Source organism: Littorina saxatilis, linkage group LG1 (assembly GCF_037325665.1).
Source record: "Littorina saxatilis isolate snail1 linkage group LG1, US_GU_Lsax_2.0, whole genome shotgun sequence".
Taxonomy (NCBI): domain Eukaryota; kingdom Metazoa; phylum Mollusca; class Gastropoda; order Littorinimorpha; family Littorinidae; genus Littorina; species Littorina saxatilis.
In genome coordinates, this window is record NC_090245.1 from 8,763,639 (window position 1) to 8,787,691 (window position 24,053).

General features: G+C 39.6%; 1 protein-coding gene across 2 annotated transcripts in view; it reads right to left on the reverse strand.

The window, feature by feature from the left end:
- Positions 1–2,049: 2,049 nt before the first annotated feature.
- LOC138960826 (anoctamin-10-like) overlaps positions 2,050–24,053 on the reverse strand; it is a 46,997-nt gene continuing 24,993 nt past the window's right edge. For both annotated transcript variants that reach the window (XM_070332481.1, XM_070332474.1), the window contains 4 exons: positions 14,161–14,352; positions 13,335–13,469; positions 10,997–11,113; positions 2,050–9,583 (listed from right to left, as the gene is read on the reverse strand). In XM_070332481.1, coding sequence (XP_070188582.1) covers positions 9,503–9,583; positions 10,997–11,113; positions 13,335–13,469; positions 14,161–14,352 — 525 coding nt within the window. In that variant the 3' untranslated portion in view covers positions 2,050–9,502. The remainder of the gene's footprint in view (positions 9,584–10,996; positions 11,114–13,334; positions 13,470–14,160; positions 14,353–24,053) is intronic.

Sequence of the window (24,053 nt, forward strand, 5' to 3'; positions counted from 1 at the left end):
ATCCTTTCTTTTCTTTACTTTGTGAAATGTTGGCTGCGTTCATAATATCTGTAAGTCCAATTCACCATTCAGTAGACAATGAGGTTATTCCATTTACTGTGAGATCATTACTGTGAGTAATTAGATGTATATAAATGCTTATATTTGAGTACACCCTGACACCATTACTAAAGATACGTGTATACCAAGAAAGTGTGAATGTTACAAGTGTACAGGTAAATTCATCAATCCGGTGTTAAAGAAACAAAAGTCACATGACCATCTGTAAAATAACCAAATTTGCACCAAGAAAACGTGCACTTCTTTTGTGGAAGGTTGTTAGTATGTATTAGGTGACAGAAACTGGAAAAGCTTTTTCTGGATTTTAAAGTCTGTAAGAAATAAAGATTATTTCCTGATAAGTTTTTTTCACAGCTGTTTGATAGCTTGTACTTGCAGTTTGTTTTCACCCAATACCATGCATAATTCAACATGAAATGTGACTGAACTTTGAACCAATGATTGTCATGTTACTAACTCTCATTCCGAGTGCAAAGATACTAACAGCATTATTAGTGTAACCAGAAATGTACAGACGTTAAGCTTCGGATGTTAACAGGCAAGGTTCGGAAATAACTATATATATATACGTTATTTGCGTGTTTGACCAAAATATGACATTTTACACAGATCGAGACAGTCATTGTTCTCCGAGACCGCGCTAGCGGTCGAGGTGAACAATGACTGTCGAGATCTGTGTAAAATGTCATATTTTGGTCAAACACGCAAATAACATTTATGTATCGATCGAATGATTGGGAGACTTATGGAAGAAAGTGCTTTTCAGGTACTTATGACTTTGTTGTTGTTTTGACGATTGAACGAGCACACACACACATGCATGCAATCCACATACATGTATGCAATCAAACACATAAGCTTCATATTTTGGGCGTTTCAGGTTGACCGAAACTTCAAAGGAACTGTTGTTGTTTTGACATTGAACAGCACACACACATGTATGCAATCAAACACATGACGTTTTTTTTTTGAGTTCCTTTGAAGTTTCGGTCAACCTGAAAAGCCAAATTATAAAGTTTTGTCGGCCTCTGACGTCACATGACTCAAAGAAGGGAAATCCAATCTCCAATCGATACATATATATATACTAGTTGTTGAAGAGTTGCGCCGTGCTACGAAACAGTACAGCAAACACCCACTACCATCATGGCCTCGGTGAATAATATGAGCTTCGATGTGCACTTGATACGGTGCCTGCTCGATATACAATGCCCTTTTCTATCGAAATATATTGGTTATGTTGGACTTTAGCGTTGTAAATAGACGATTTTCGTCACACACCCCTCGCTAGTGATTGGCCCCTCCAATCCTTGTACAAGGTTTTGCAAGAAGTCATTTTTGGAATTCGTCTATTCAAAGCTCACAATCCAGTGCGATTATTGAGTTATAGTTAATACAAGTCACTTTTATCAATGATAAAACTAAATCTAGTAAAGTTGAATGACAGAATGAGCTCAAAAATTGAGTGTCATTTGTGTCTTTGGTCAAAGGAAACATAATTTGTCATTTATAATTGTTGTCTCCCTTAGCTTGTCACTTTTGTTCTAAAAATGGAGGCGCCTATGTTTTTCTTCTAAACCCCATGCAAATAAAACGCATCTGTAAAGTTCCGCTGTATTCATTGCCGCCATGATGGCATTTCTGCACTAATCTGTGGCCACGTGTTTGCTCATCAATTCAAAAGGGCATAATTCTGCCACAGCCAATGAAATATGATAGTTATTTTTGAAATTCGTCTATCAATCAAAATGGGAAGTGCATAAGACTGTATCTGTGCATTTTTCTTTTATAATCACACAATCATGATAGTTGTTGTTTGAGATGAACGCTTTTACTGTATTAATAAAGACGGAAGAGTAAATGAATATGTGTGTGGCTTTTGTGCGATTGGTAAATGACTGACATAGTGATACAGAGTTCATTACTTGTTTTGTCAGCATTCTGGTTTTCTGAATTATAATAATCTTGAGAACAAAATTCAACAAGCAATGAGTTTTTTTTTTGTTTATTTGTTGCTTAACGTCCAGCCGACTACGCAGAGCCATATCAGGACGAGGAAGGGGGGAATGAAGGGGGCCACTTGTCAAGCGATTCCTGTTTACAAATGCACTAACCCATTACTTGTGTCCCAGCAGGCTTTAGTAAAACTAAATTAATACCTACTGGAAGATTACCAGTTTCCAGTATGTTAAAATAGGCTTAACCTATCTACTGCTGGACTTACATCAGAACACTAACAGATTAAACTATACATGAATCGCGAGACAAGCGGCAAGAGAAGAGATTTTTGGAAAAAATACAGGTGAATGAGCAAGAAGGCAGAAAAAAGAAAAGAATTCATGAAGAAAAAGAGAGCATGACAGGAAAGAGGAACCAAAAATCTACCTAACAGCAAACTAGAAAGCTCCTGCGGTTCCAAAAACAGGAGGGGCCTTTAATTTCATAACCGCAGTGCCCCACTGCGGGAAACAAGCAATGAGTTCAAATACATATTTATTGGTTCATAACAGAGATAACTATGTGATCAAATATATATATGTCAAAAGGGAACATTAGTATAATGAATGCGAGACACAGACATGTGTACAACAGTATATGAAGACTTGCTACATGTACCCACAGTGTCAGATAAGCTAGCTGATGAATCTGGACAGGCAGCTCTCTCTAATTGTACACAGTGGTACCTATGACGTAAGGCCACTCCCATTAAAGTACACCTCCCTTGAAAGGACACCAGTTGTCCCTTTGTCTATTATCTTGACCAAAATATACCTGTCATGACAGCTCGGCCACCTACAATGTAGGGACACTTTCGGTTGGTCCCATGGGTGTCCTTTCATCGCAGGTACCTCTGTAAAACTGCTGAAACCAGTGAAGAAAAACTGTCGCCAGCCTGCACATTTTCGGCTACAGGGGAACCCCCCATTTAAAGACCTCCAAAAATCTGAGAAAATCAGGAGGCCGAGGGAGTCCTAAAATATGGGTAATTTTACTGATGTTATAAACAAAAAGTCTGAACAAAGATCATGGTCTTAAAAGGGGGGATTAAGTCTTAAATTGGGGGGTCTTAAAAGGGGGATTCCACTGTGGTATCTGAGTTGAAAACAAGACAAAACTCAAATCGGAATTCATTGCCAGAGTGTAACACAACCATCTTAATTCAATACAATGTAAACGTCACAACGCCGCACCAATCACTCGGGTAAATAGTCTGTCGTCTTGTCATTTATGTGTTGCTCTCAGCATGCTGTGCTTGGCCAAGTTTTGTTAAGTGAAGAATACAGTAGAAAATTCACTGCTGGACGCTCCACCAGTCTGTAGCAACCATGATGAAATAATGTGAACTCGTGGCTAAAGTTCTCTTGAATTGAATAACTGTTGTAAAGACAATTAGTTGCGGATTGTTTAAAAACAGTGTCATGGTAAAATGTTTTTGTCATGTCAGACTTGTTATGCGTTTGATTCAAACACAAATGCTTTTCTAATTACAGTTGATGGGGAATCTTTTCGTCATGTCAGACTTGTTAAACATTTGTAGTAAGTTAACAACCCTTAATTCTTAATGCTTTTCTAATAACAGTTACATGAATTAGATTTGTACACAATATCACATCAAATGTTTTAAGACAAAGAGAGGGACAAAGGCAATAAATGTAAAAGGAAGAGCAGGGATTATGCACAAGGGCAGGTAACACATTAACACATGACTAAAATATAATTACTGTATCAGACCTGGGAACCCCTGTTTTGCACTTGTAGCATTCTCAAAGAAAAATGAGTGTACTCCACACATCATTCAAACCTCCCAAATACTGGATTGGTTTAAGTTCAGGCATGGGAACAGGAAATCATCAAAAAGGAGGAGAATAATGCGGGGGTGCGGGGGCCGCTATAGGCCCCTGCCAGGGGGTCAGGGGGCAACGCTCCCTGAAGCTGAGGGTTTTTGGCATTTTCCACACCTAAAACGTGCACCAGGAGACACCATAACTTTACAAAACAGTGCACTTGAAGCTGCAGTAATTTCTCACCAATATGTTCAAAATCGTTAACAGAGAGCTCCACTGTGTTCGTTTTAGACTGTCTTTCGTCAACCAGATCGAAGTCTTCACTCTCTCCTCAAGCCAACCAAAATTCCATTTGTTTTTCACACTTGAGTCGATTTTGGCCGCAAGGGCCTTTTCGCTTTTCGTAATTCGTTGATGCATGGTGACCAAAATGGCGCGTGGTCTAGAAACTGCACGATCTGTAAAAACAAAGAAAGCGCTCGGAAATCTTCGGCAAATTCCGGAACAAGCATAAAACCACTTGCTTGGCTGTTTCCGACAGCATTCTTATCATCCTCGGGTTTTACTCGGCAAATTTCGTACAAGCAACATTCAGTCCAAATAAGAATACGCCAATTGAGAATAAACTATCGCCGATGGAAGCTGTTACGCGGATGAAAGTACCGTACCCCCTCCCCCCCCAAATTTTCTCAACGGATTTACACCGATCTCAGAAATGACCCTGGGGCTCATCAAAAAGGCGGATTTCCGCCAAACGGCGGAAGATTCTCTTGCCTGTAAGTTACGATTGTGAAGAAAAGTAGTCTATGAATTTGTTTGATCGTATTTATTTTCCACCGACCGTACTGATCGTATTTTAGACAATCGAGCATACAAAATACACCAAAATCGTATGCGTTCCCAGGTCTGAATTATGTTTTAGAATATTTGCTACCTATTATAAAGGAAACATTGCACACAGAAGGCATCATCATTTATACAGCTGATGACTCTTTATAGAATCAAAATCAAATTGCACACGGTCATTTTCAATGCCAGATATTAATGTAAAGATTATGACAATAACCATGCATTCATAGTGTCATGAAAGTGAAAGTAACTGGATTTTCTTTGAATAACTGTCCCAACAACAAAAAATTCTGATCTCTAATTAATGTGGGTTCTATTTTAGCTAGAGACCAAACCCAAAATAGACTGTTCGCCAACAAATAGAATAATTCACTGATGAGGTCTCTTTCTATTGCAGATTGATCTCTTCCCCTTTTAACCCTAAAAACTCTACCCTTTTTCAGCGTAAAATCCCTACCCTTTGTGATAAAAAATGATTGTATTTTTGAAATTGAAAACATAATGATTACATTATTATAAATAGGTCAAAAACAATGATTACATTATTATAAATAGGTCAAAAATAATGAGTACATTATTATAAATAGGTCAAAAACAATGATTACATTATTATAAATAGGTCAAAAATAATGATTACATTATTATAAATAGGTCAAAAACAAAGCTTCATACAGATGCCCTAACTTATGTTAGAGAAAAGTAATGAAGAAAGCAACTTCAACATCTATAAGGCCCCCCCCAAAAAGGTCTGTTCACGGTAACATAGGCCAAAAAAATAGGGTCGGTAGGTCGGGGTTTTTTTTCTTTTTTTTCTCCCCAAAAACCATATTTTTACGTTATTTTGCAAAACAAAAGATTTTTTTTTCCCCCCCAAATGCCAAAAAAAGTCTAGGGTCGCGCGAAAAAAATAGGGTCGGTCGGGTTACCGTAAACAGACTATTTTTTTTGTTGGCCTAAACAAAAAGCCATGCATTAACGTTGATCTGCTGTTTTGTGTGGATCAGCCTGTGCCTGTACACAAGCTTGTATGCCCCTTGACAAGGGTACATGAAACCTTCTTGCTTAAAGCTAATAAATACACATAAAACTAAGTTATTGCCTTACAAAAAAAAGAAGGGAGACAATGCACCTCCGATCCATCTATGACTAGCATGGATAGTGTCCCCTGCATGATTGTTAAAAATAGAAGTTGCATAAATCCTTTCAAGTACTTGCCATTTATAGTCCGTTACGGTTTTCAACTAGCACCAGTCAGATTGAGCTTCAAGCATTGTATAATGGACCTAATTATATCTACTATGATGACAGCTAGTAACAATGACAGTATTTTCTTTGGTCTCCTGAGAAATGCCCAGCGCTAAAAATAAAAATATGCTGCCTGTGTTTTTGCACAATGCTACCTACAGAGAAAGATTTCAGTTTCTTTAGTGATCGGCAGGGGTAATACTGCCATATTACATCAAGCACAAATGTGACCTGAACACAGCAAAGAGGTTTAGTTGTACCGTACCTCACATATTCTCTGAACCCATGTAAACACCTACAAAATAAAACTGAGGTGAAAGTCTATCTGAAGGAACTACTATCCTACTGTCTTACTAACCAAGCTACAAATAGGGTTTTAGCGCCTACTAACGATACTTCTAATTATACCATTAAGGTTCTACGAGGAGTCTGAAAAGCTATATCTATTGAACAGCTAATTGTATCCTATTTCCGGATTGACAATGATTCTAGTATTGTGTACATAATCATTTTGTTCAAATTTTCACTTACATACGGTACATGTCCAGGCAAATGTTGACTTTTGCATACAGAATTCACATACATTAAATAATTATAAACATAAAAAAAACGCAATAGAATTCAGTAATATCCACACAATATGCATTCATGCAGTGACTATGACTATGAACATTGAAGCAATAACAAGAATGTCTTGGCATGAAAAAACAATGAAGATTTGTAATGAGTCCCAGTAGCCTTGAGCGTTAACACAAAAGTCGTAACAATAATGCTGTTCAGTTCAACTCCGGTGTATATCTGCCGTCACTGTATGAGTGAGCTCGTTATATCGCGACGGGGGAAGGGGGGAGATGGGATAGAGCCACTTGTCAATTGTTTCTTGTTCACAAAAGCACTAATCAAAAATTTGCTCCAGGGGCTTGCAACGTTGTACAATATATTACCTTACTGGGAGAATGCAAGTTTCCAGTAAAAAGGACTTAACATTTCTTACATACTGCTTGACTAAAATCTTTACAAAAATGGACTATATTCTATACAAGAAACACTTAACAAGGGTAAAAGGAGAAACAGAATCCGTTAGTCGCCTCTTACGACATGCTGGGGAGCATCGGGTAAATTCTTTCTCGTCCCAACCAATATGGGACTCTAACCAGCGGGGGGTATAATTCATCTATTAGCAATAAAGAAAAAGAAAAGACTCTGAACATAAAGATTCTTACTTCAATGGCAAGAACAAGGACACATTTTTGCTGGACAATTTCAATAACAGTTCCTGAGAAAAGAAATACTTTTCAAACACCATCATTGCATCAATCAAAACCAAGTTTTGCTAGCCATGCTAAAAGGCCGGAATTCATACACTTTTACAGAAAGCTGTGAAAAAAACAACTGAAAGAGAGAGATATACAACGTATTTTTGGTACTAAAAGGCGCTTCGTTGCAATCTCCCTTTTTAAAATGAGAAAAATCCACACAATAGGATACATGTATACAATTCAAAGCAGAACCAAACACTTGCTCCCATGATTGACAAAATAATTTAAAACAAAAACACAATTACTTGCATACTGTACAGTACAGGTAATTCAGGATTCTTCCACTGCTCTTGGTGAAAGACACAGCTATCTGTGCTGTCTTTTCCGTTTGTAGGAAGGTGAAATTGTTAAAGTGGGGGGTGTGCCTTTAATCCAAGAAAACCCCTTGCAGTCCCCAACAAATGGTGCATCACTAGATGTGACCAAATTCTGGTCAAAGAATAATTGTACAAAAATAGGTCCCATAGAAATGTGCTGATATCAGCATAAACATCAAACAGCGATTCTGGGATGTTCAAAGAATCTAAAAATGCTGAGAACCCAAATCGTGTCATAGAACGATTTTGGACCAAAATTCTGTGCCACCTCTTTAGTCTTAGTACCAAACAAATGCTTGAAAGTCAGAACAAAATCCAACAGGCAACAGCTCGCTGACAGAGGGTGGAAGTACAAAAGTAACCCAAAGATCCCACAACATGAAACCTGACAATTCCTTACTCCTGTAAATTGTGCATTATTTTAATCAGTTTACACACTTCAGGCAAAATAGCATGGGGTAAAAGCAAAACCGACAGCCTTTTATGCCCTGCACAACAATTAAATCCCATGCATAGATTTACCTCAGCAAATACAGCAGCAGAAATGTTGCATCACACAAAAATCTGAATGAAAGACAACATGAAAATTCAGTCTTTTGAATACTTCGCAGCAAACAACAGATTTGTTTCAAAACATGATTCACAAGCTGCTGTCAATAAGGCGACAGTATACAAAACAAGACAAAAAGAGCAATAAAATACAATCAGATGTGTGTGTGTGTGTGTGTGTGTGTGTGTGTGTGTGTGTGTGTGTGTGTGTGTGTGTGTGTGAGAATATCATCAGATATATACAACAGCAGAAATACAGGAGTACAAATAATACACAATCAGAAAGTATGCTCAGGGGTCGACACTAACTTATTTGGCCTGGGGCCACACTGGCCCCAGAGATGGAAATTGCTGGGGCGGAAAACAAAAATCTGGGGCCCACTCTCAGTATTCACGCGCGGCAATGCATTGTCTGTTTTTCTTCATCGTACTGAAGCCAGGGAAATTCTTTCAACCATTTGACATTGAAATTACGACAGCGCTTCGCGCTTTTGGCTGCATCGGTCTCATTTTTTCGTTTCTCTCCACCCTGTTCTTCATCTTCATTTCCATGTCTTTTTACACCAGGGATGTGTCGCCACATTTTGCGTTTGGCATTTAAAATTGAAGGCGATACTTATCTCTCACGCTAAAGAGCGCAATCTGGGAGTTATTTCCCTTGCGGCATTGTCCTTCGACGATTTCAATGGTGTTTTTTTTCTTGACTGCGGCATTGATCGTAAATCAAATTTCAGCGACGACTTTGACTGGCGATTTTTATTGATTGGCTCTGGCATTAGAATTTTCGGTTTGTCATTGTTGGAATTTATTCTGGGGCGGACTGGGCCCCAAGCTTCGGCAATGTTTGGGGCGGAACACAAAACTCTGGGGCGTTCCGCCCCCCGCCCCCGCTAGTGTCGAACCCTGATGCTTGTATTGTTTCTGTACAGTACAACTCCTCCCAGACACTCAAAAGAAAAGCCAAGAAACAAAAACAACAGAAAATTAAACTTGAGCACTAAAAGAAACTTAAAAAACGCAAAACAATGCAGAAGAAAGGGCGAACCAGAAAGTCAGGAAAGACAGCTAAATACTGAAACACAAAAACAGTTAGAATAGATGGAAGAGTTAACAAAATACTGTACATTAACAAAAGCAAAGAGTCATATCAATACCCAATAGAAAATACAATATCAACAGGTGGGAGAGTCTGTATAAAATAATCAAAACAGAGTAAGACGGGAGTGTTAACAAAATACTGTACATTAAAACAGTCATATCAAAACCTAAGAGATGATACAACACGCAGAGGTCTGAGATTCAGTATAAAATATTTCTACTAAAACTTCAAAGAAACAAATCGGAGAGATGTCTGTATCTGTGTATATTGTATTATGTCCTACAACATAGTTGACTTAGAGGCTGGTTTAACGAATGCTTTCTGCAGAAGCGCCTTTTTGCGGTTAGCTGCTGCCATTTTCTGCAATAATAAAATACATGTGACATTTAATTTTTTTGACAGGAACAAAATCTGGATGAAATCATCATAATCTTACAAACCACAGCATGGGGAATACATTATTATAAAGTTCCAATTACACTGAAAACAATAAGTACAGGAAAGAATGATGAAAACCTCTTGGTTTCAACTACATGTACCTTCCTAAATTATTAGCACCAGAGGGAATTATCAAGTAATGGCTAATGAATACATGAACAAACGAACGATCGAACAAACAAACAAACCAACGAATGAACGAACGAACAAAAGAACAAACGAACGAACAAATGAGTGAATGAATGAATGAATGAGTAAATGAATGAACAAATGAATGAATGAACAAATGAATGAATGAACAAATGAATGAATGAACAAATGAATGAATGAACAAATGAATCAATAAACAAATGAATCAATAAACAAATGAATCAATGAACAAATGAATCAATGAACAAATGAATCAATGAACAAATGAATGAACAAATGAATCAATGAACAAATCAATCAACGAACAAATGAATGAACAAATGAATCAATGAACAAATGAATCAATGAACAAATGAATGAACAAATGAATCAATGAACAAATAAATGAATGAACAAATGAATCAATGAACAAATGAATCAATGAACAAATGAATCAATGAACAAATGAATCAATGAACAAATAAATCAATGAACAAATGAATCAATGAACAAATGAATCAATGAACAAATGAATCAATGAACAAATAAATCAATGAATCAATGAACAAATGAATCAATGAACAAATGAATCAATGAACAAATGAATCAATGAACAAATAAATGAATGAACAAATGAATCAATAAACAAATGAATCAATGAACAAATGAATCCATGAACAAATGAATCAATGAACAAATGAATCAATGAACAAATGAATCAATGAAGAAATGAATCAATAAACAAATGAATCAATGAAGAAATGAATCAATAAACAAATGAATCAATGAACAAATGAATCAATGAACAAATGAATCAATAAACAAATGAATCAATGAACAAATGAATCAATAAACAAATGAATCAATGAACAAATGAATCAATGAACAAATGAATCAATAAACAAATAAATCAATGAACAAATGAATCAATGAAGAAATGAATTAATGAACAAATGAATCAATGAACAAATGAATCAATAAACAAATGAATCAATAAACAACTGAATCAATGAAGAAATGAATCAATGAAGAAATGAATTAATGAATGAATAAATGATTCAAACAAATGAAGCAATCAATTAATGAGTGAATGGCATGTCCCATTTACAGTCTATGCAAGTCACAACTAGCACTCAAACACCCGAAAACAGGTTGTAAACAATATCTTTAAAAATAAACTGCCAGGGAAAAACCCCGACAAAGTACCTCTTTTTGCAGAGCCTGTTTTGATTCATATTCCATTCTGGCCATCTCGATCTGAACCCATCTCGGCGTGTCAGGAATGAAGTACGCCACCGCTGCCTTAATGGCCAACACACAGTGCTGGAATACAGCACAGAACAGGTTTTGATGGTTACACAGGTTCCGTAGAACCCCCTTTTAAGACCTCAACAAATCTGAGAAAACAAGGTCTTAAAAAGGAGGGAGTCTTCAATTGGGGGGTCTTAAAAGGGGGTTCCACTGTATACAAAATGTGAGATTCGGCATTTTGTTTGTTTGCTAAACGCCCAGCCGACCACGAAGGGCCATATCAGGGCGATGCTGCTTTGACATATATAACGTGCGCTACACACAAGACAGAAGTCGCAGCACAGGCTTCATGTCTCACCCAGTCACATTATTCTGACACCGGACCAACCAGTCCTAGCACTAACCCCATAATGCCAGACGCCAGGCGGAGCAGCCACTAGATTGCCAAATTTAAAGTCTTAGGTATGACCCGGCCGGGGTTCGAACCCACGACCTCCCGATCACGGGGCGGACGCCTTACCACTAGGCCAACCGGAGATTCGGCATAAGCTCATGGGAAATGACAGAGCCAAACACATGTAAAAGGGATGAAAAGGTGCATGCACAATGTAAGGGAAAATTACTGAAATTCTTATTCTTCTATGTTCATGGGTTCAAACACTTGTGTTTTTTGCATGAGTGGGTTTTTATGTGCAAGGACGTTTTACCGTGCGCATTTGATCTTGTGCTTGCGTGTACACACAAAGGGGGATAAATCACAAGCAGGTCTGCACATAAGTTGACCTGGGAGATGGAACAAATCTCCACTCCTAACCCGCCAGGCACGGCCGGTATTCTAACACTCAGCCTTCCGCATGTGAGGCCAGCATCTTATCCACTAGGCCAGCATCTTATCCACTAGGCCAGCATCTTATCCACTAGGCCAGCATCTTATCCACTAGGCCAGCATCTTATCCACTAGGACATTGCACCCATCTTATTGACATTCAGGGAATGTAGCTCAGTCGGTAGCGCGCTGGATTTGTATCCAGTTGGCCGCTGTCAGCGTGAGTTCGTCCCCACGTTCGGCGAGAGATTTATTTCGCAGAGTCAACTTTGTGTGCAGACTCTCCTCGGTGTCCGAACACCCCCGTGTGTACACACAAGCACAAGACCAAGTGCGCACGAAAAAGATCCTGTAATCCATGTCAGAGTTCGGTGGGTTATAGAAACACGAAAATACCCAGCATGCTTCCTCCGAAAACGGCGTATGGCTGCCTAAATGGCGGGGTAAAAAACGGTCATACACGTAAAATTCCACTCGTGCAAAAAACACGAGTGTACGTGGGAGTTTCAGCCCACGAACGCAGAAGAAGAAGAAGATTGACATTCAAAGGAGAGGCAGTCAGAGGCTTGCAGACACACAGCGCAGAGAGAGAGACAGACAGACAGACAAAGAGACAGAGAGACAGACAGACAGACAGACAGATGTACAGGTAGACATAGACGTCTTCACACTCTGATGCTTCACAGCCACAAACATGAGCACCATGTTTGTGGCAGTAACATCAGAGGGCAGTAACATCTTTGCCTGATCGCAACCTCACTTCCGCCTCATACACACACACACACAGAAGAACCCACTAATTCTCACCTCCACAGTGGCAGTAACATCAGAGGACACACACTAATTCTCACCTCCACAGTGGCAGTAACATCAGAGGACACACACTAATTCTCACCTCCACAGTGGCAGTAACATCAGAGGACACACACTAATTCTCACCTCCACAGTGGCAGTAACATCAGAGGACACACACTAATTCTCACCTCCACAGTGGCAGTAACATCAGAGGACACACACTAATTCTCACCTCCACAGTGGCAGCAACATCAGAGGACACACACTAATTCTCACCTACACAGTGGCAGTAACATCAGAGGACACACACTAATTCTCACCTACACAGTGGCAGTAACATCAGAAGACACACACTAATTCTCACCTCCACAGTGGCAGTAACATCAGAGGACACGCACTAATTCTCACCTCCACAGTGGCAGTAACATCAGAGGACACACACTAATTATCACCTCCACAGTGGCAGTAACATCAGAGGACACGCACTAATTCTCACCTCCACAGTGGCAGTAACGTCAGAGGACACGCACTAATTCTCACCTCCACAGTGGCAGTAACATCAGAGGACACACACTAATTCTCACCTCCACAGTGGCAGTAACGTCAGAGGACACACACTAATTATCACCTCCACCGTAGCAGTAACGTCAGAGGACACACACTAATTCTCACCTCCACAGCCACAAAGATAAGCACCACATTGATTGCAGTAACATCGGAGGGCAGTAACTTCTGTACTTCAGGATCCATCCCAATCAGGGCACAGTTGGTGATCACCGATATCACACCTATGATCTCAAATGCAACCTGCAACAGCCACCACAATAATTTAGAAAGCTGTAATAACTGTGAAATGATACTTTAATTATTACTCCCTCAAACGATCTGTGCAAATGTATATTTTGTTTTACATCAGTTGACAAAGAATGAATGTGATACACCCGAAGCTTGTAGGCATTGTGTTTTAAAGAAAGTTAAGCAAAAGACAAGAGCTGGAAGAGAACTAAACCTTTCAGAAAACACTGTTTTGAATCTGCATGCATTCCACTGAATCTCTTTCAAAATAATGTTCATAGCACCGTTAGAGAAACTCACACAAGAAGAAGTATAAAATAATTGTGCTTTTAGCCATCAAGTTCAGAAACAAACGGGCCATTCCAACTCTGAGACAAAAACAAGGTGTATGAAGCATAATTTTCTGCATTTACATTTGCTTTATGTCAACAACACAATACAGTGTTTCCAATTCCCCGGCTGACCCCCATTTGTTCCTCCAGACCCTAGAACTTTTTATTTTTCCCTTCAATTTATTTTTCACTAGAACTGATAAAACTCGATTTTGCTGACTTTATAAGAACATTTAGTCTTCTCCGATATCCAGGGCCCACAGCTTACACGATTTTCAGGCAAACCATAAGCTCCATGCTAAAACATTTAACTTTTTGTTGCCCTAACCCGGCCACATACAAACGGAAGAAGCGAACATTGCTACACAAACCTGCCATGCTCCTGTACTGGAGGCACTTTCAGCAAAAGGTCGTTGGAAGACGCGACACATCTTAAAGGCGTCGGAGCGAATCTCTGTGATGTTGTTGAGAAAGGCCCAGAGTGCGGCCAGCGGGAAGGCTGAAGAGAACAGGTACACGTAGCCAAACTGCAGAAACAACTCCAAGTAGTCGTCCATTGTACCCTGACAGAAGAAAAAAAAGCATTGCATTAGCTGAATTAGTTACTTTGCTGTGCATTGGCTTCTTAGCTAATTTTGTGCCTGAATTATCACTAAACTAGTATTGGTTTAAACAGTATTTTAGTCAAAGGCTATGTTTACAAAGCTGTGGAATGAAGGATATAATAAAAGAGCACAAGATAAACTTATAATTGTGCTCCTGTAGATAAAAAAAAATAAACCGGTGGACAATAATTGTGTGGCGGGAGAGCCAGATTTGAAGAAAGTTTGATGTAGAAGTTAGAGATGAAAGGCTTAGAATGGTCATGGTGTACAGAGTCCTTTCTGTCACGCTATCGCTGTTTTCAGCTTGTCAAAGAAGAGAGAGAACAATAGGGTATAACCAAAAGTAGACGATGCAAGGGAGGTAATTCCCTTTTCAGTTCCGTGTTGGCGGCCATTTATGTGGCGCGGACACGCTTTACCGGCATACGGGTTGATGAAGGGTAGTAAAACTTGACCAATGTCAAGTTGAATGATGAGAGATTGGATGAAAGTTATTTAATGGATGTAATTTGATGACCGCAGGAGATTATTGTGGTTGATAAGGTAGCCGGAATATGATGATTGTTCGTAGGGTTGGAAACAACGATCGCCGGAAGAAATCATTGTTAGATCAGAAAGGATAGGAATCTTAAAAGAGAGTAGAGACAAGGTTTCTTTGATGAAGATAGTGTTGTAGGTAGCTTAAATATTACGAACAGTTATTAAAAGAGCGCTTGTTGTGATCAGCAAGTGTAAAGATAAAGGAAAGAGGACGGATTACATTGTCCGCGTAATGTTTTGAAAGTAGTGCGGTTAATGTTCTTTTTCGGTCAGCCAATCTGCCTCTGGTTCTGTGTGTTTGTTTACGTTGCCATGCAGATTGGTATAAAAGACAGTGTGAAACGAAGTTACTACACGCATTAGGACAGGCTTTAGAACAGAATAGGATGGGTTAGAATAAGGACATAGACTGAGGGCGCTAGGTTAGGGATTAGAATAGGGAGAGAGTAAAGACAAGGTAGACTAGATCAAGATTTAGAATAGGGACAAGAAGAAGAGACTTCGCATTCTATTGAAGGGATAGTGTAGGGAAAACACAGCGTAACGATAAAAGAACTTAGAGATTCTTTCTACCTTTTTGTAAATTAGGACAGCTTAGGCATAGCCAGTTTAAAAGGACGACCGCGCATGTTACTGATTGTTTACTTCAAACAACAGTAAAGGTCCAAAAGATATGTAGGAGAGAAATTCCGTAGATAGTCAGAAATAAACAACCGGACTGTTAGAACGTCGGCGTGCGTTTGATTGAACGGTCCTAAACTAGCCAGCTATAGGTGTGGTCGATTAAACCTTAGGTGACCTGCGTAGGTGAGGGCAAGCTCCTGTGTTTTTGGTGTCCCACCCTATCTGCGTACGGTACTTTGTAAAAGAGATAAGACTGGAAATAAGATAGGGATAAACACTTTGGTGGAGAATAAGTAGAGTCGTCCGCGGCTCTGTCCCGTTCTCACTGAAGTTAATCTAGAAAGTTCTGAGGTCTTAGACCATCCTTAAAAAAATAGCCCAAAGAGGGAAGAACTGTTTCTCCCATTTCGAATTCCATCAAAATAAATAGATCATAAGAAAGTTGTAGATAGTCAGTCAGGGAACAAAAGATCCTGTATGGGATAAACAGGTAGCTAGCTCGATATGCGGAGTCTCGATTTAGGATAGGATTATTTGGGGAAGGGAGATTAGGCGGCTTCATTGTTTTCCATGATAATAATCTGCGCATTTTTGATGTTTGCCATGTAAGGGCTACCCGGGTTTTTGTATCAATTTTGTATGTGAATTTATGATATTGAATAATTTGCACCTGTTGTATTGGAAGGCTTGTACACTTTTCTAGAAATGAGTTTAATAAACTATTTTATAGAAAGGTAATCCCATGGAATTGACTCCATCACTCGACTGAATGATTTTCGTTGATACCTGAGTCGTCACTTCTTCTCACTGATTTAGCCTTTGTGGAAAGATAAGCTAACTCGGCAATTTTAGATGGAAGAGGATAAATATAGCGCACTAGCAGATTTTAGTTGCACGCACTAGGGAAAAATGAACACAACGCGAGGCCAAAACTAGATCCGGAAAGGAGAAAATAACAGGTGCACACACTAAACAACACATCTGTAGAGCCGCATAAAGGACTCAGGTCTTGGTTATTATCTACAACTTCCACGGTTTTCCGCCGGGTAAATAAACAAACATTCAATGCAATAGGAAAACTGCTACATTTTGGTGCCGTGACCAGGATTTAATATTAGCTTATCTTTCAGGGTAGTAGAAGGCTACATTTTGGTGGCCGTGACCAGGATTTAATATTAGCTTATCTTTCAGGGTAGTAGAAGGCTACATTTTGGTGGCCGTGATCAAAGATCTAATATTAGCTTTTTATTTTATCTTTCAGGGTAGTAGAAGGCTGCATTTTGGTGGCTGTGATCAAAGATCTAATAGGCCTAATTATTAGCTTTTTATTTTATCTTTCAGGGTAGTAGAAGGCTGATCATTTCAGCACAAAATCAAGGAGAATTGTAGAAATAGTTAGTTGTGAAAGACGACTTCACGTGACCTGAGAATCATTCGGATGAAGAATGGATGCGGAGTATTCTTGGTAGTTCTGTTATTGTCATTTCGTGTCAAGCGCCTGTGTTTGACAGCCAGGTGATCGCAACATATTTTTCGTGAGAGATCTAAGCGGCTGTAAGCTTAGTCAATATGTTTTAGATTACTATTGTTCGTTAGATGGGATTGACATCTTCGTTACAGGGGTCTAAGAGGAAAAGTTTCTTTTTCTAAAGTACGTTTAGAAGTGGGTGATTGTGATGACGGTGGCGTGTTCTTAGCCTATCTGTAGGTTTAGAAGTTTTCTGAATGAAGAGGCTGTAATAGGCCTAGGGTCGTGTTGAGATGGAGGACGACGAAACGGGTATTTTGTCGAGTTGGTTACACGCGGCAGGTTATTTTGGTGGATGTGTTCTGCTAGGTTGGGTTCTTAGGGCTATTTTTGGCAGAAAAGTAGATGAGATAGAACAAAGATGTCGGGAAGATATCCCACCTTGTGGAGAAATGCAGAAGCACACAAAGAAACAGTATCACGTAAATCCAGAGAGAAAATCAGGAAATCTTTTCACATATTCTGCACCGCAGAATGCACAGAAAGTGTCGGTTCATTCTAGACAAGGGAGGTTTTATTCCTCACAAGAATATTGCTATCCTAGAACAAGAAGTAAGCTTGTTTGTCAGCGGGAGTCTGCTGAACATGCGTGCAGGGAGGAAGAACGCGAGTACAGAGATTACTACGCGCGTTCCAAAGGTCGCACAAGTCAAAAGTGTCACAAAGAATGTACAACAATTGGTGACGTCGGTAGACATGACGTAAAGTTTGGGGTTCGTGGAGACTGCGGTCCAAATTCTTATGGGGATGTCAGACGAATCCCAGCGGAAAAGTATTATGGTCCTGTCAAACGGGAATTGCACTCAGAAATCTTTACGCACAAACGGCAACAGATGGAGGCAGACAAGTTTGATGGAAGTACGAATGTAAAATTGTACTTGGGGAAATTCGAGAGAGTAGCTAAATGGAATGGGTGGTCGTATGAGGAGAAGGGAATACAATTGAGGATGTGTCTAAAGGGAAAAGCGGATTCGATAGTGGAAAGGGTGTTGAAGGGGATGGACGGAGAAGACTACGAGTCATTGAAAAGGGTGCTAACTAAATGTCTCACACCGGTAGGCGCCATTAACATGTACAGGAATGAGTTCAAGAATAGAAGAAAAAGACGAAACGAAGACATCCAAGAATTTGGACGATCTATCCAAGAACTGGCTGAGAAAGCATACCCCGAAGACTATAACACCGGCCTAGAAGAGATCCTTATAGATAAATTTATTGGGGGTTTAGACAACGCAGCAATGAGAGAACACGTGTTGTATGGTAAACCAAACACACTCGACGAGGCAATTGAACTTGGCCAAGAGACCGAGTTAGTACAGAGCTATGAGGAGGGCCTGCTTAATGAGCGAAAGGGGGAAGAAAGAAACACACGGGAAGAGGACGAAAAAGTAACTGCCAGTATGGAAGCTGTCCTGAGACAGATGAAGAAAACAATGGAAATCTTTGAGGAGAAGATGATGGGAAAGCAGAAAGAAAAAGAACAAAGACAAAAGGGGGCATGTCATGTTTGTGGGGACTTTCTACATTATGCTCGTCAGTGTCCTAGAAATAAAAACGGAAGGGATGACAAAAACGGGAATTGTAGAGGGAGCCGTGACATGCTTGGTCCTTCTCATACCCATAGGAATACGAGGGCTGTGGAGGGTCACAACCAGAAAACACAGGGTGAGGAGAGTACCCCTGATAGCAGAGGTGACTTATTACAGAGGGCTGGATTTGAGGCCGGTAACTCAAACAAGGGTAGAGATTTTGATAGAAGATCTCGAGGGAATAGAACAAGGGAGTTTGTTTCCAAAAGACTTCCCTTCAAGGGGAAAGGTGATTCCAGGTTTAAAATAGGAAAGGATGAAATGAGTTCTCCTAAAGCAAACCAAGAAAGAAAAGCAAGTTTAGAAAGGGATTTTTCGGTTGAATCAGTTGTTCAGAGGAATTTTGCCTCGCCAGAAGGTGAGGATATGGCTGATTCGGCTCAAGATAGTGTGATAGATACGGGTGACAATAGTAACTCTAGGGGAAGAGTTGTGGAAGATTGTACCCAGGTATCAGTAAGAGGGGTTGTGAAGAAAGAATGTGTTCTAGTGAATCAAAGTAAGGCGTCTTGGGAGATGCGGGATTTGACTAGTTCAGACTTGGTGGGTTCACCCCTTGATAGTTGTGAGAAGAAAGGTCTTCTGATTGAACGTATTTCAAAACTTGATGCTTCAGATATCGGAGTAGTCCCAGAGGTGGGAGATGGTAAACGGGAATCACAGACACAAGTCAAAGATGTATCAGTTGCTCAGAGACAATCTGACGTACTCGAGAGTAGGGATGTAACTGATCCAGTCGATGATTGCCTACTCAGTACTGAAGACAGAACTAACTTTGAGAAGAGGGTTTTAGTGGAGGAAACCTGTGAAGCAGAACAAAAAGCTGCGGACAGGGAAGGTACTCTAGCTATCCAAAGTAAGGAGTTGCAAGAGACTCCAGCTAGTGGGACAGAACAAGGTAGTTCTGACCAAGATGATTCATCTAGGTGCACTTCAGTTGTTGTACAGACAGAGCAGACTACAAAGACAGATGAGAGCTCATGGGACGTGATTGACCTCAAAAAGGGTCATGAGATCAAGGTTGAGACAATTGACAGTGTCAATAGAGCAACCAAAGCCTTTTTGGTGCTTGTTTGGGAGACAGGGTGGGTTTTGCCGTGTAAATTCAGACCACCAGTCAGACCTCCACCATGGCCAGATCCTGGCTTTTGGTCAAATGTGGAAAGAAAAGCAACAAGGTTGCTTATCGCTCTGATTTGATTCAGCTAAAGTTTACTGGCGTTCATAACAAACAGTGTCTTTTTGTCAGAGTCAGAGTGAGGTGGTCAGTCAGATCGTTTTGGCTGAGATATTAGGACGGTTTGAGCGACTTTGATAAAGGTCACCATAGGTCCGTATCTGTCTCAGGTAAAGTGTTTTTCTCGTGTCTTAACATGATCGTATACTCATATTTTAACCGGATACATAATAGTACAAATAAAGGAGATGGGGAAAGAAGAGGATCACCGTTGTAGCAGATTGTTCGGAAGGGCGTACTTCGATACCCCTTGCTTTCCGTCCCGTCAATCTGTAGGGCTACAAATTAGATTTCGCAGGAGGAGGTACCCCGATACCCCTCTGAACGTAACTGTGAAGTCTAATAGGAAATGAGAATCCAGACCAGTAGATCAGGAGGAGGTACCACGATACCCCTTTCAACTCTAGCTGACTATTAGGTGGACTGCACCTGAGTTTTCGGGAGGGTGTACAGCAATACCCCTCACAACTTTAACCGTTGGCTAAGGAAGCGAGGGTAAGTTACGGAAGGGCGTACTTCGATACCCCTTACAACTTTAGCCGTCAACTTGGACATAATGGGCATCCGCGTGATCCATTGATGAAAAAGATGACCGGTGAGAAGGCGACAGAATGCCACAATGAGATGACCATATTTTAAGTTAAAAATAAACTATGATAATGATGATGTTGTTGATGGTTCAATAAAGAATGTTTTATAGTTAGTTGTTATTTTGATGAAATTAGATAGTTAGTATTGATGAATTTGTTGAAAACACAACAGGTGTATGTTGAGCATAAGCAGGTAAACTTTATTCAAATCTCTTATAGTTATTCTAGGTAGTTTGTTCCAAACGACATAGAATTTGAGTTGGGGGGAATGTGGCGGGAGAGCCAGATTTGAAGAAAGTTTGATGTAAAAGTTAGAGATGGAAGGCTTAGAATGGTCATGGTGTACAGAGTCCTTTCTGTCACGCTATCGCTGTTTTCAGCTTGTCAAAGAAGAGAAAGAATAATAGGGTATAAACAACAGTAGACGATGCAAGGGAGGTAATTCCCTTTTCAGTTCCGTGTTGGCGGCCATTTATGTGGCGCTGGACACGCTTTACCGGCATACGGGTTGATGAAGGGTAGTAAAACTTGACCAATGTCAAGTTGAATGATGAGAGATTGGATGAAAGTTATTTAATGGATGTAATTTGATGACCGCAGGAGATTATTGTGGTTGATAAGGTAGCCGGAATGTGATGATTGTTCGTAGGGTTGGAAACAACGATCGCCGGAAGAAATCATCGTTAGATCAGAAAGGATAAGAATCTTAAAAGAGAGGGGAGACAAGGTTTCTTTGATGAAGATAATGTTGTAAGTTGCTTAAATATTACGAACAGTTATTAAAAGAGCGCTTGTTGTGATCAGCAAGTGTAAAGATAAAGGAAAAAGGACGGACTACATTGTCCGCGTAATGTTTCGAAAGTAGTGCGGTTAATGTTCTTTTTCGGTCAGCCAATCTGCCTCTGGTTCTGTGTGTTTGTTTGCGTTGCCATGCAGATTGGTATAAAAGACAGTGTAAAACGAAGTTACTACACGCATTAGGACAGGCTTTAGAACAGAATAGGATGGGTTAGAATAAGGACATAGACTGAGGGCGCTAGGTTAGGGATTAGAATAGGGAGAGAGTAAAGACAAGGTAGACTAGATCAAGAATTAGAATAGGGACAAGAAGAAGAGACTTCGCATTCTATTGAAGGGATAGTGTAGGGAAAACACAGCGTAACGATAAAAGAACTTAGAGATTCTTTCTACCTTTTCGTAAAGTAGGACAGCCTAGGCCTAGCCAGTTTTAAAGGACGACCGCGCATGTTACTGATTGTTTACTTCAAACGACAGTAAAGGTCCAAAAGATATGTAGGAGAGAAATTCCGTAGATAGTCAGAAATAAACAACCGGACTGTTAGAACGTCGGCGTGCGTTTGATTGAACGGTCCTAAACTAGCCAGCTATAGGTGTGGTAGATTAAACCTTAGGTGACCTGCGTAGGTGAGGGCAAGCTCCTGTGTTTTTGGTGTCCCACCCTATCTGCGTACGGTACTTTGTAAAAGAGATAAGACTGGAAATAAGATAGGGATAAACACTTTGGTGGAGAATAAGTAGAGTCGTCCGCGGCTCTGTCCCGTTCTCACTGAAGTTAATCTAGAAAGTTCTGAGGTCTTAGACCATCCTTAAAAAAATAGCCCAAAGAGGGAAGAACTGTTTCTCCCATTTCGAATTCCATCAAAATAAATAGATCATAAGAAAGTTGTAGATAGTCAGTCAGGGAACAAAAGATCCTGTATGGGATAAACAGGTAGCTAGCTCGATATGCGGAGTCTCGATTTAGGATAGGATTATTTGGGGAAGGGAGATTAGGCGGCTTCATTGTTTTCCATGATAATAATCTGCGCATTTTTGATGTTTGCCATGTAAGGGCTACCCGGGTTTTTGTATCAATTTTGTATGTGAATTTATGATATTGAATAATTTGCACCTGTTGTATTGGAAGGCTTGTACACTTTTCTAGAAATGAGTTTAATAAACTATTTTATAGAAAGGTAATCCCATGGAATTGACTCCATCACTCGACTGAATGATTTTCGTTGATACCTGAGTCGTCACTTCTTCTCACTGATTTAGCCTTTGTGGAAAGATAAGCTAACTCGGCAATTTTAGATGGAAGAGGATAAATATAGCGCACTAGCAGATTTTAGTTGCACGCACTAGGGAAAAATGAACACAACGCGAGGCCAAAACTAGATCCGGAAAGGAGAAAATAACAGGTGCACACACTAAACAACACATCTGTAGAGCCGCATAAAGGACTCAGGTCTTGGTTATTATCTACAACTTCCACGGTTTTCCGCCGGGTAAATAAACAAACATTCAATGCAATAGGAAAACTGCTACAATTGTAATAAGTTTTATCTGCTGTTTCTTGTCAAACGAAAGATGGGATGGGATATACACAATATTAACTAGCAAAAAAACATTCAAGTCACATGCAGTGCTTCCCTCAGACAGTCAAATTTAGTTTCTAAAATTTGAGACCATAAAGATTTCTTGACCTGACTTGTTTTATCTGGTGAAAATGTAACAGACATTATAATTAAGCTACTCTCTTCTGCGATTCCTTTCTTGGCACAAAAAACCCCACAAAATTGCCCATGAAGGTACACTTTACAGCATCTGTACATGATAAACGTCCATAAATACATATATTCTACTCTCCCTTTCAATCCACTTCTTGCAACAACAACAAAAAACAAGAATAATACCAGAGAGGATAAAAAATGTTTTTTTTAAATAGAAATAATAATATCTCATGAGCCCAATAAATAGCTACAAGAACTTAATTAACAAGTCGCGTAAGGCGAAAATACAATATTTAGTCAAGTAGCTGTCGAACTCACAGAATGAAACTGAACGCAATGCCATTTTTCAGCGAGACCGTATACTCGTAGCATCGTCAGTCCACCGCTCATGGCAAAGGCAGTGAAATTGACAAGAAGAGCGGGGTAGTAGTTGCGCTAAGAAGGATAGCACGCTTTTCTGTACCTCTCTTTGTTTTAACTTTCTGAGCGTGTTTTTAATCCAAACATATCATATCTATATGTTTTTGGAATCAGGAACCGACAAGGAATAAGATGAAAGTGTTTTTAAATTGATTTCGACAATTTAATTTTGATAATAATTTTTATATATTTAATTTTCAGAGCTTGTTTTTAATCCGAATATAACATATTTATATGTTTTTGGAATCAGCAAATGATGGAGAATAAGATAAACGTAAATTTGGATCGTTTTATAAATTTTTATTTTTTTTTTACAATTTTCAGATTTTTAATGACCAAAGTCATTAATTAATTTTTAAGCCACCAAGCTGAAATGCAATACCGAAGTCCGGGCTTTGTCGAAGATTACTTGACCAAAATGTCAACCAATTTGGTTGAAAAATGAGGGCGTGACAGTGCCGCCTCAACTTTCACGAAAAGCCGGATATGACGTCATCAAAGACATTTATCAAAAAAATGAAAAAAACGTTCGGGGATTTCATACCCAGGAACTCTCATGTCAAATTTCATAAAGATCGGTCCAGTAGTTTAGTCTGAATCGCTCTACACACACACACA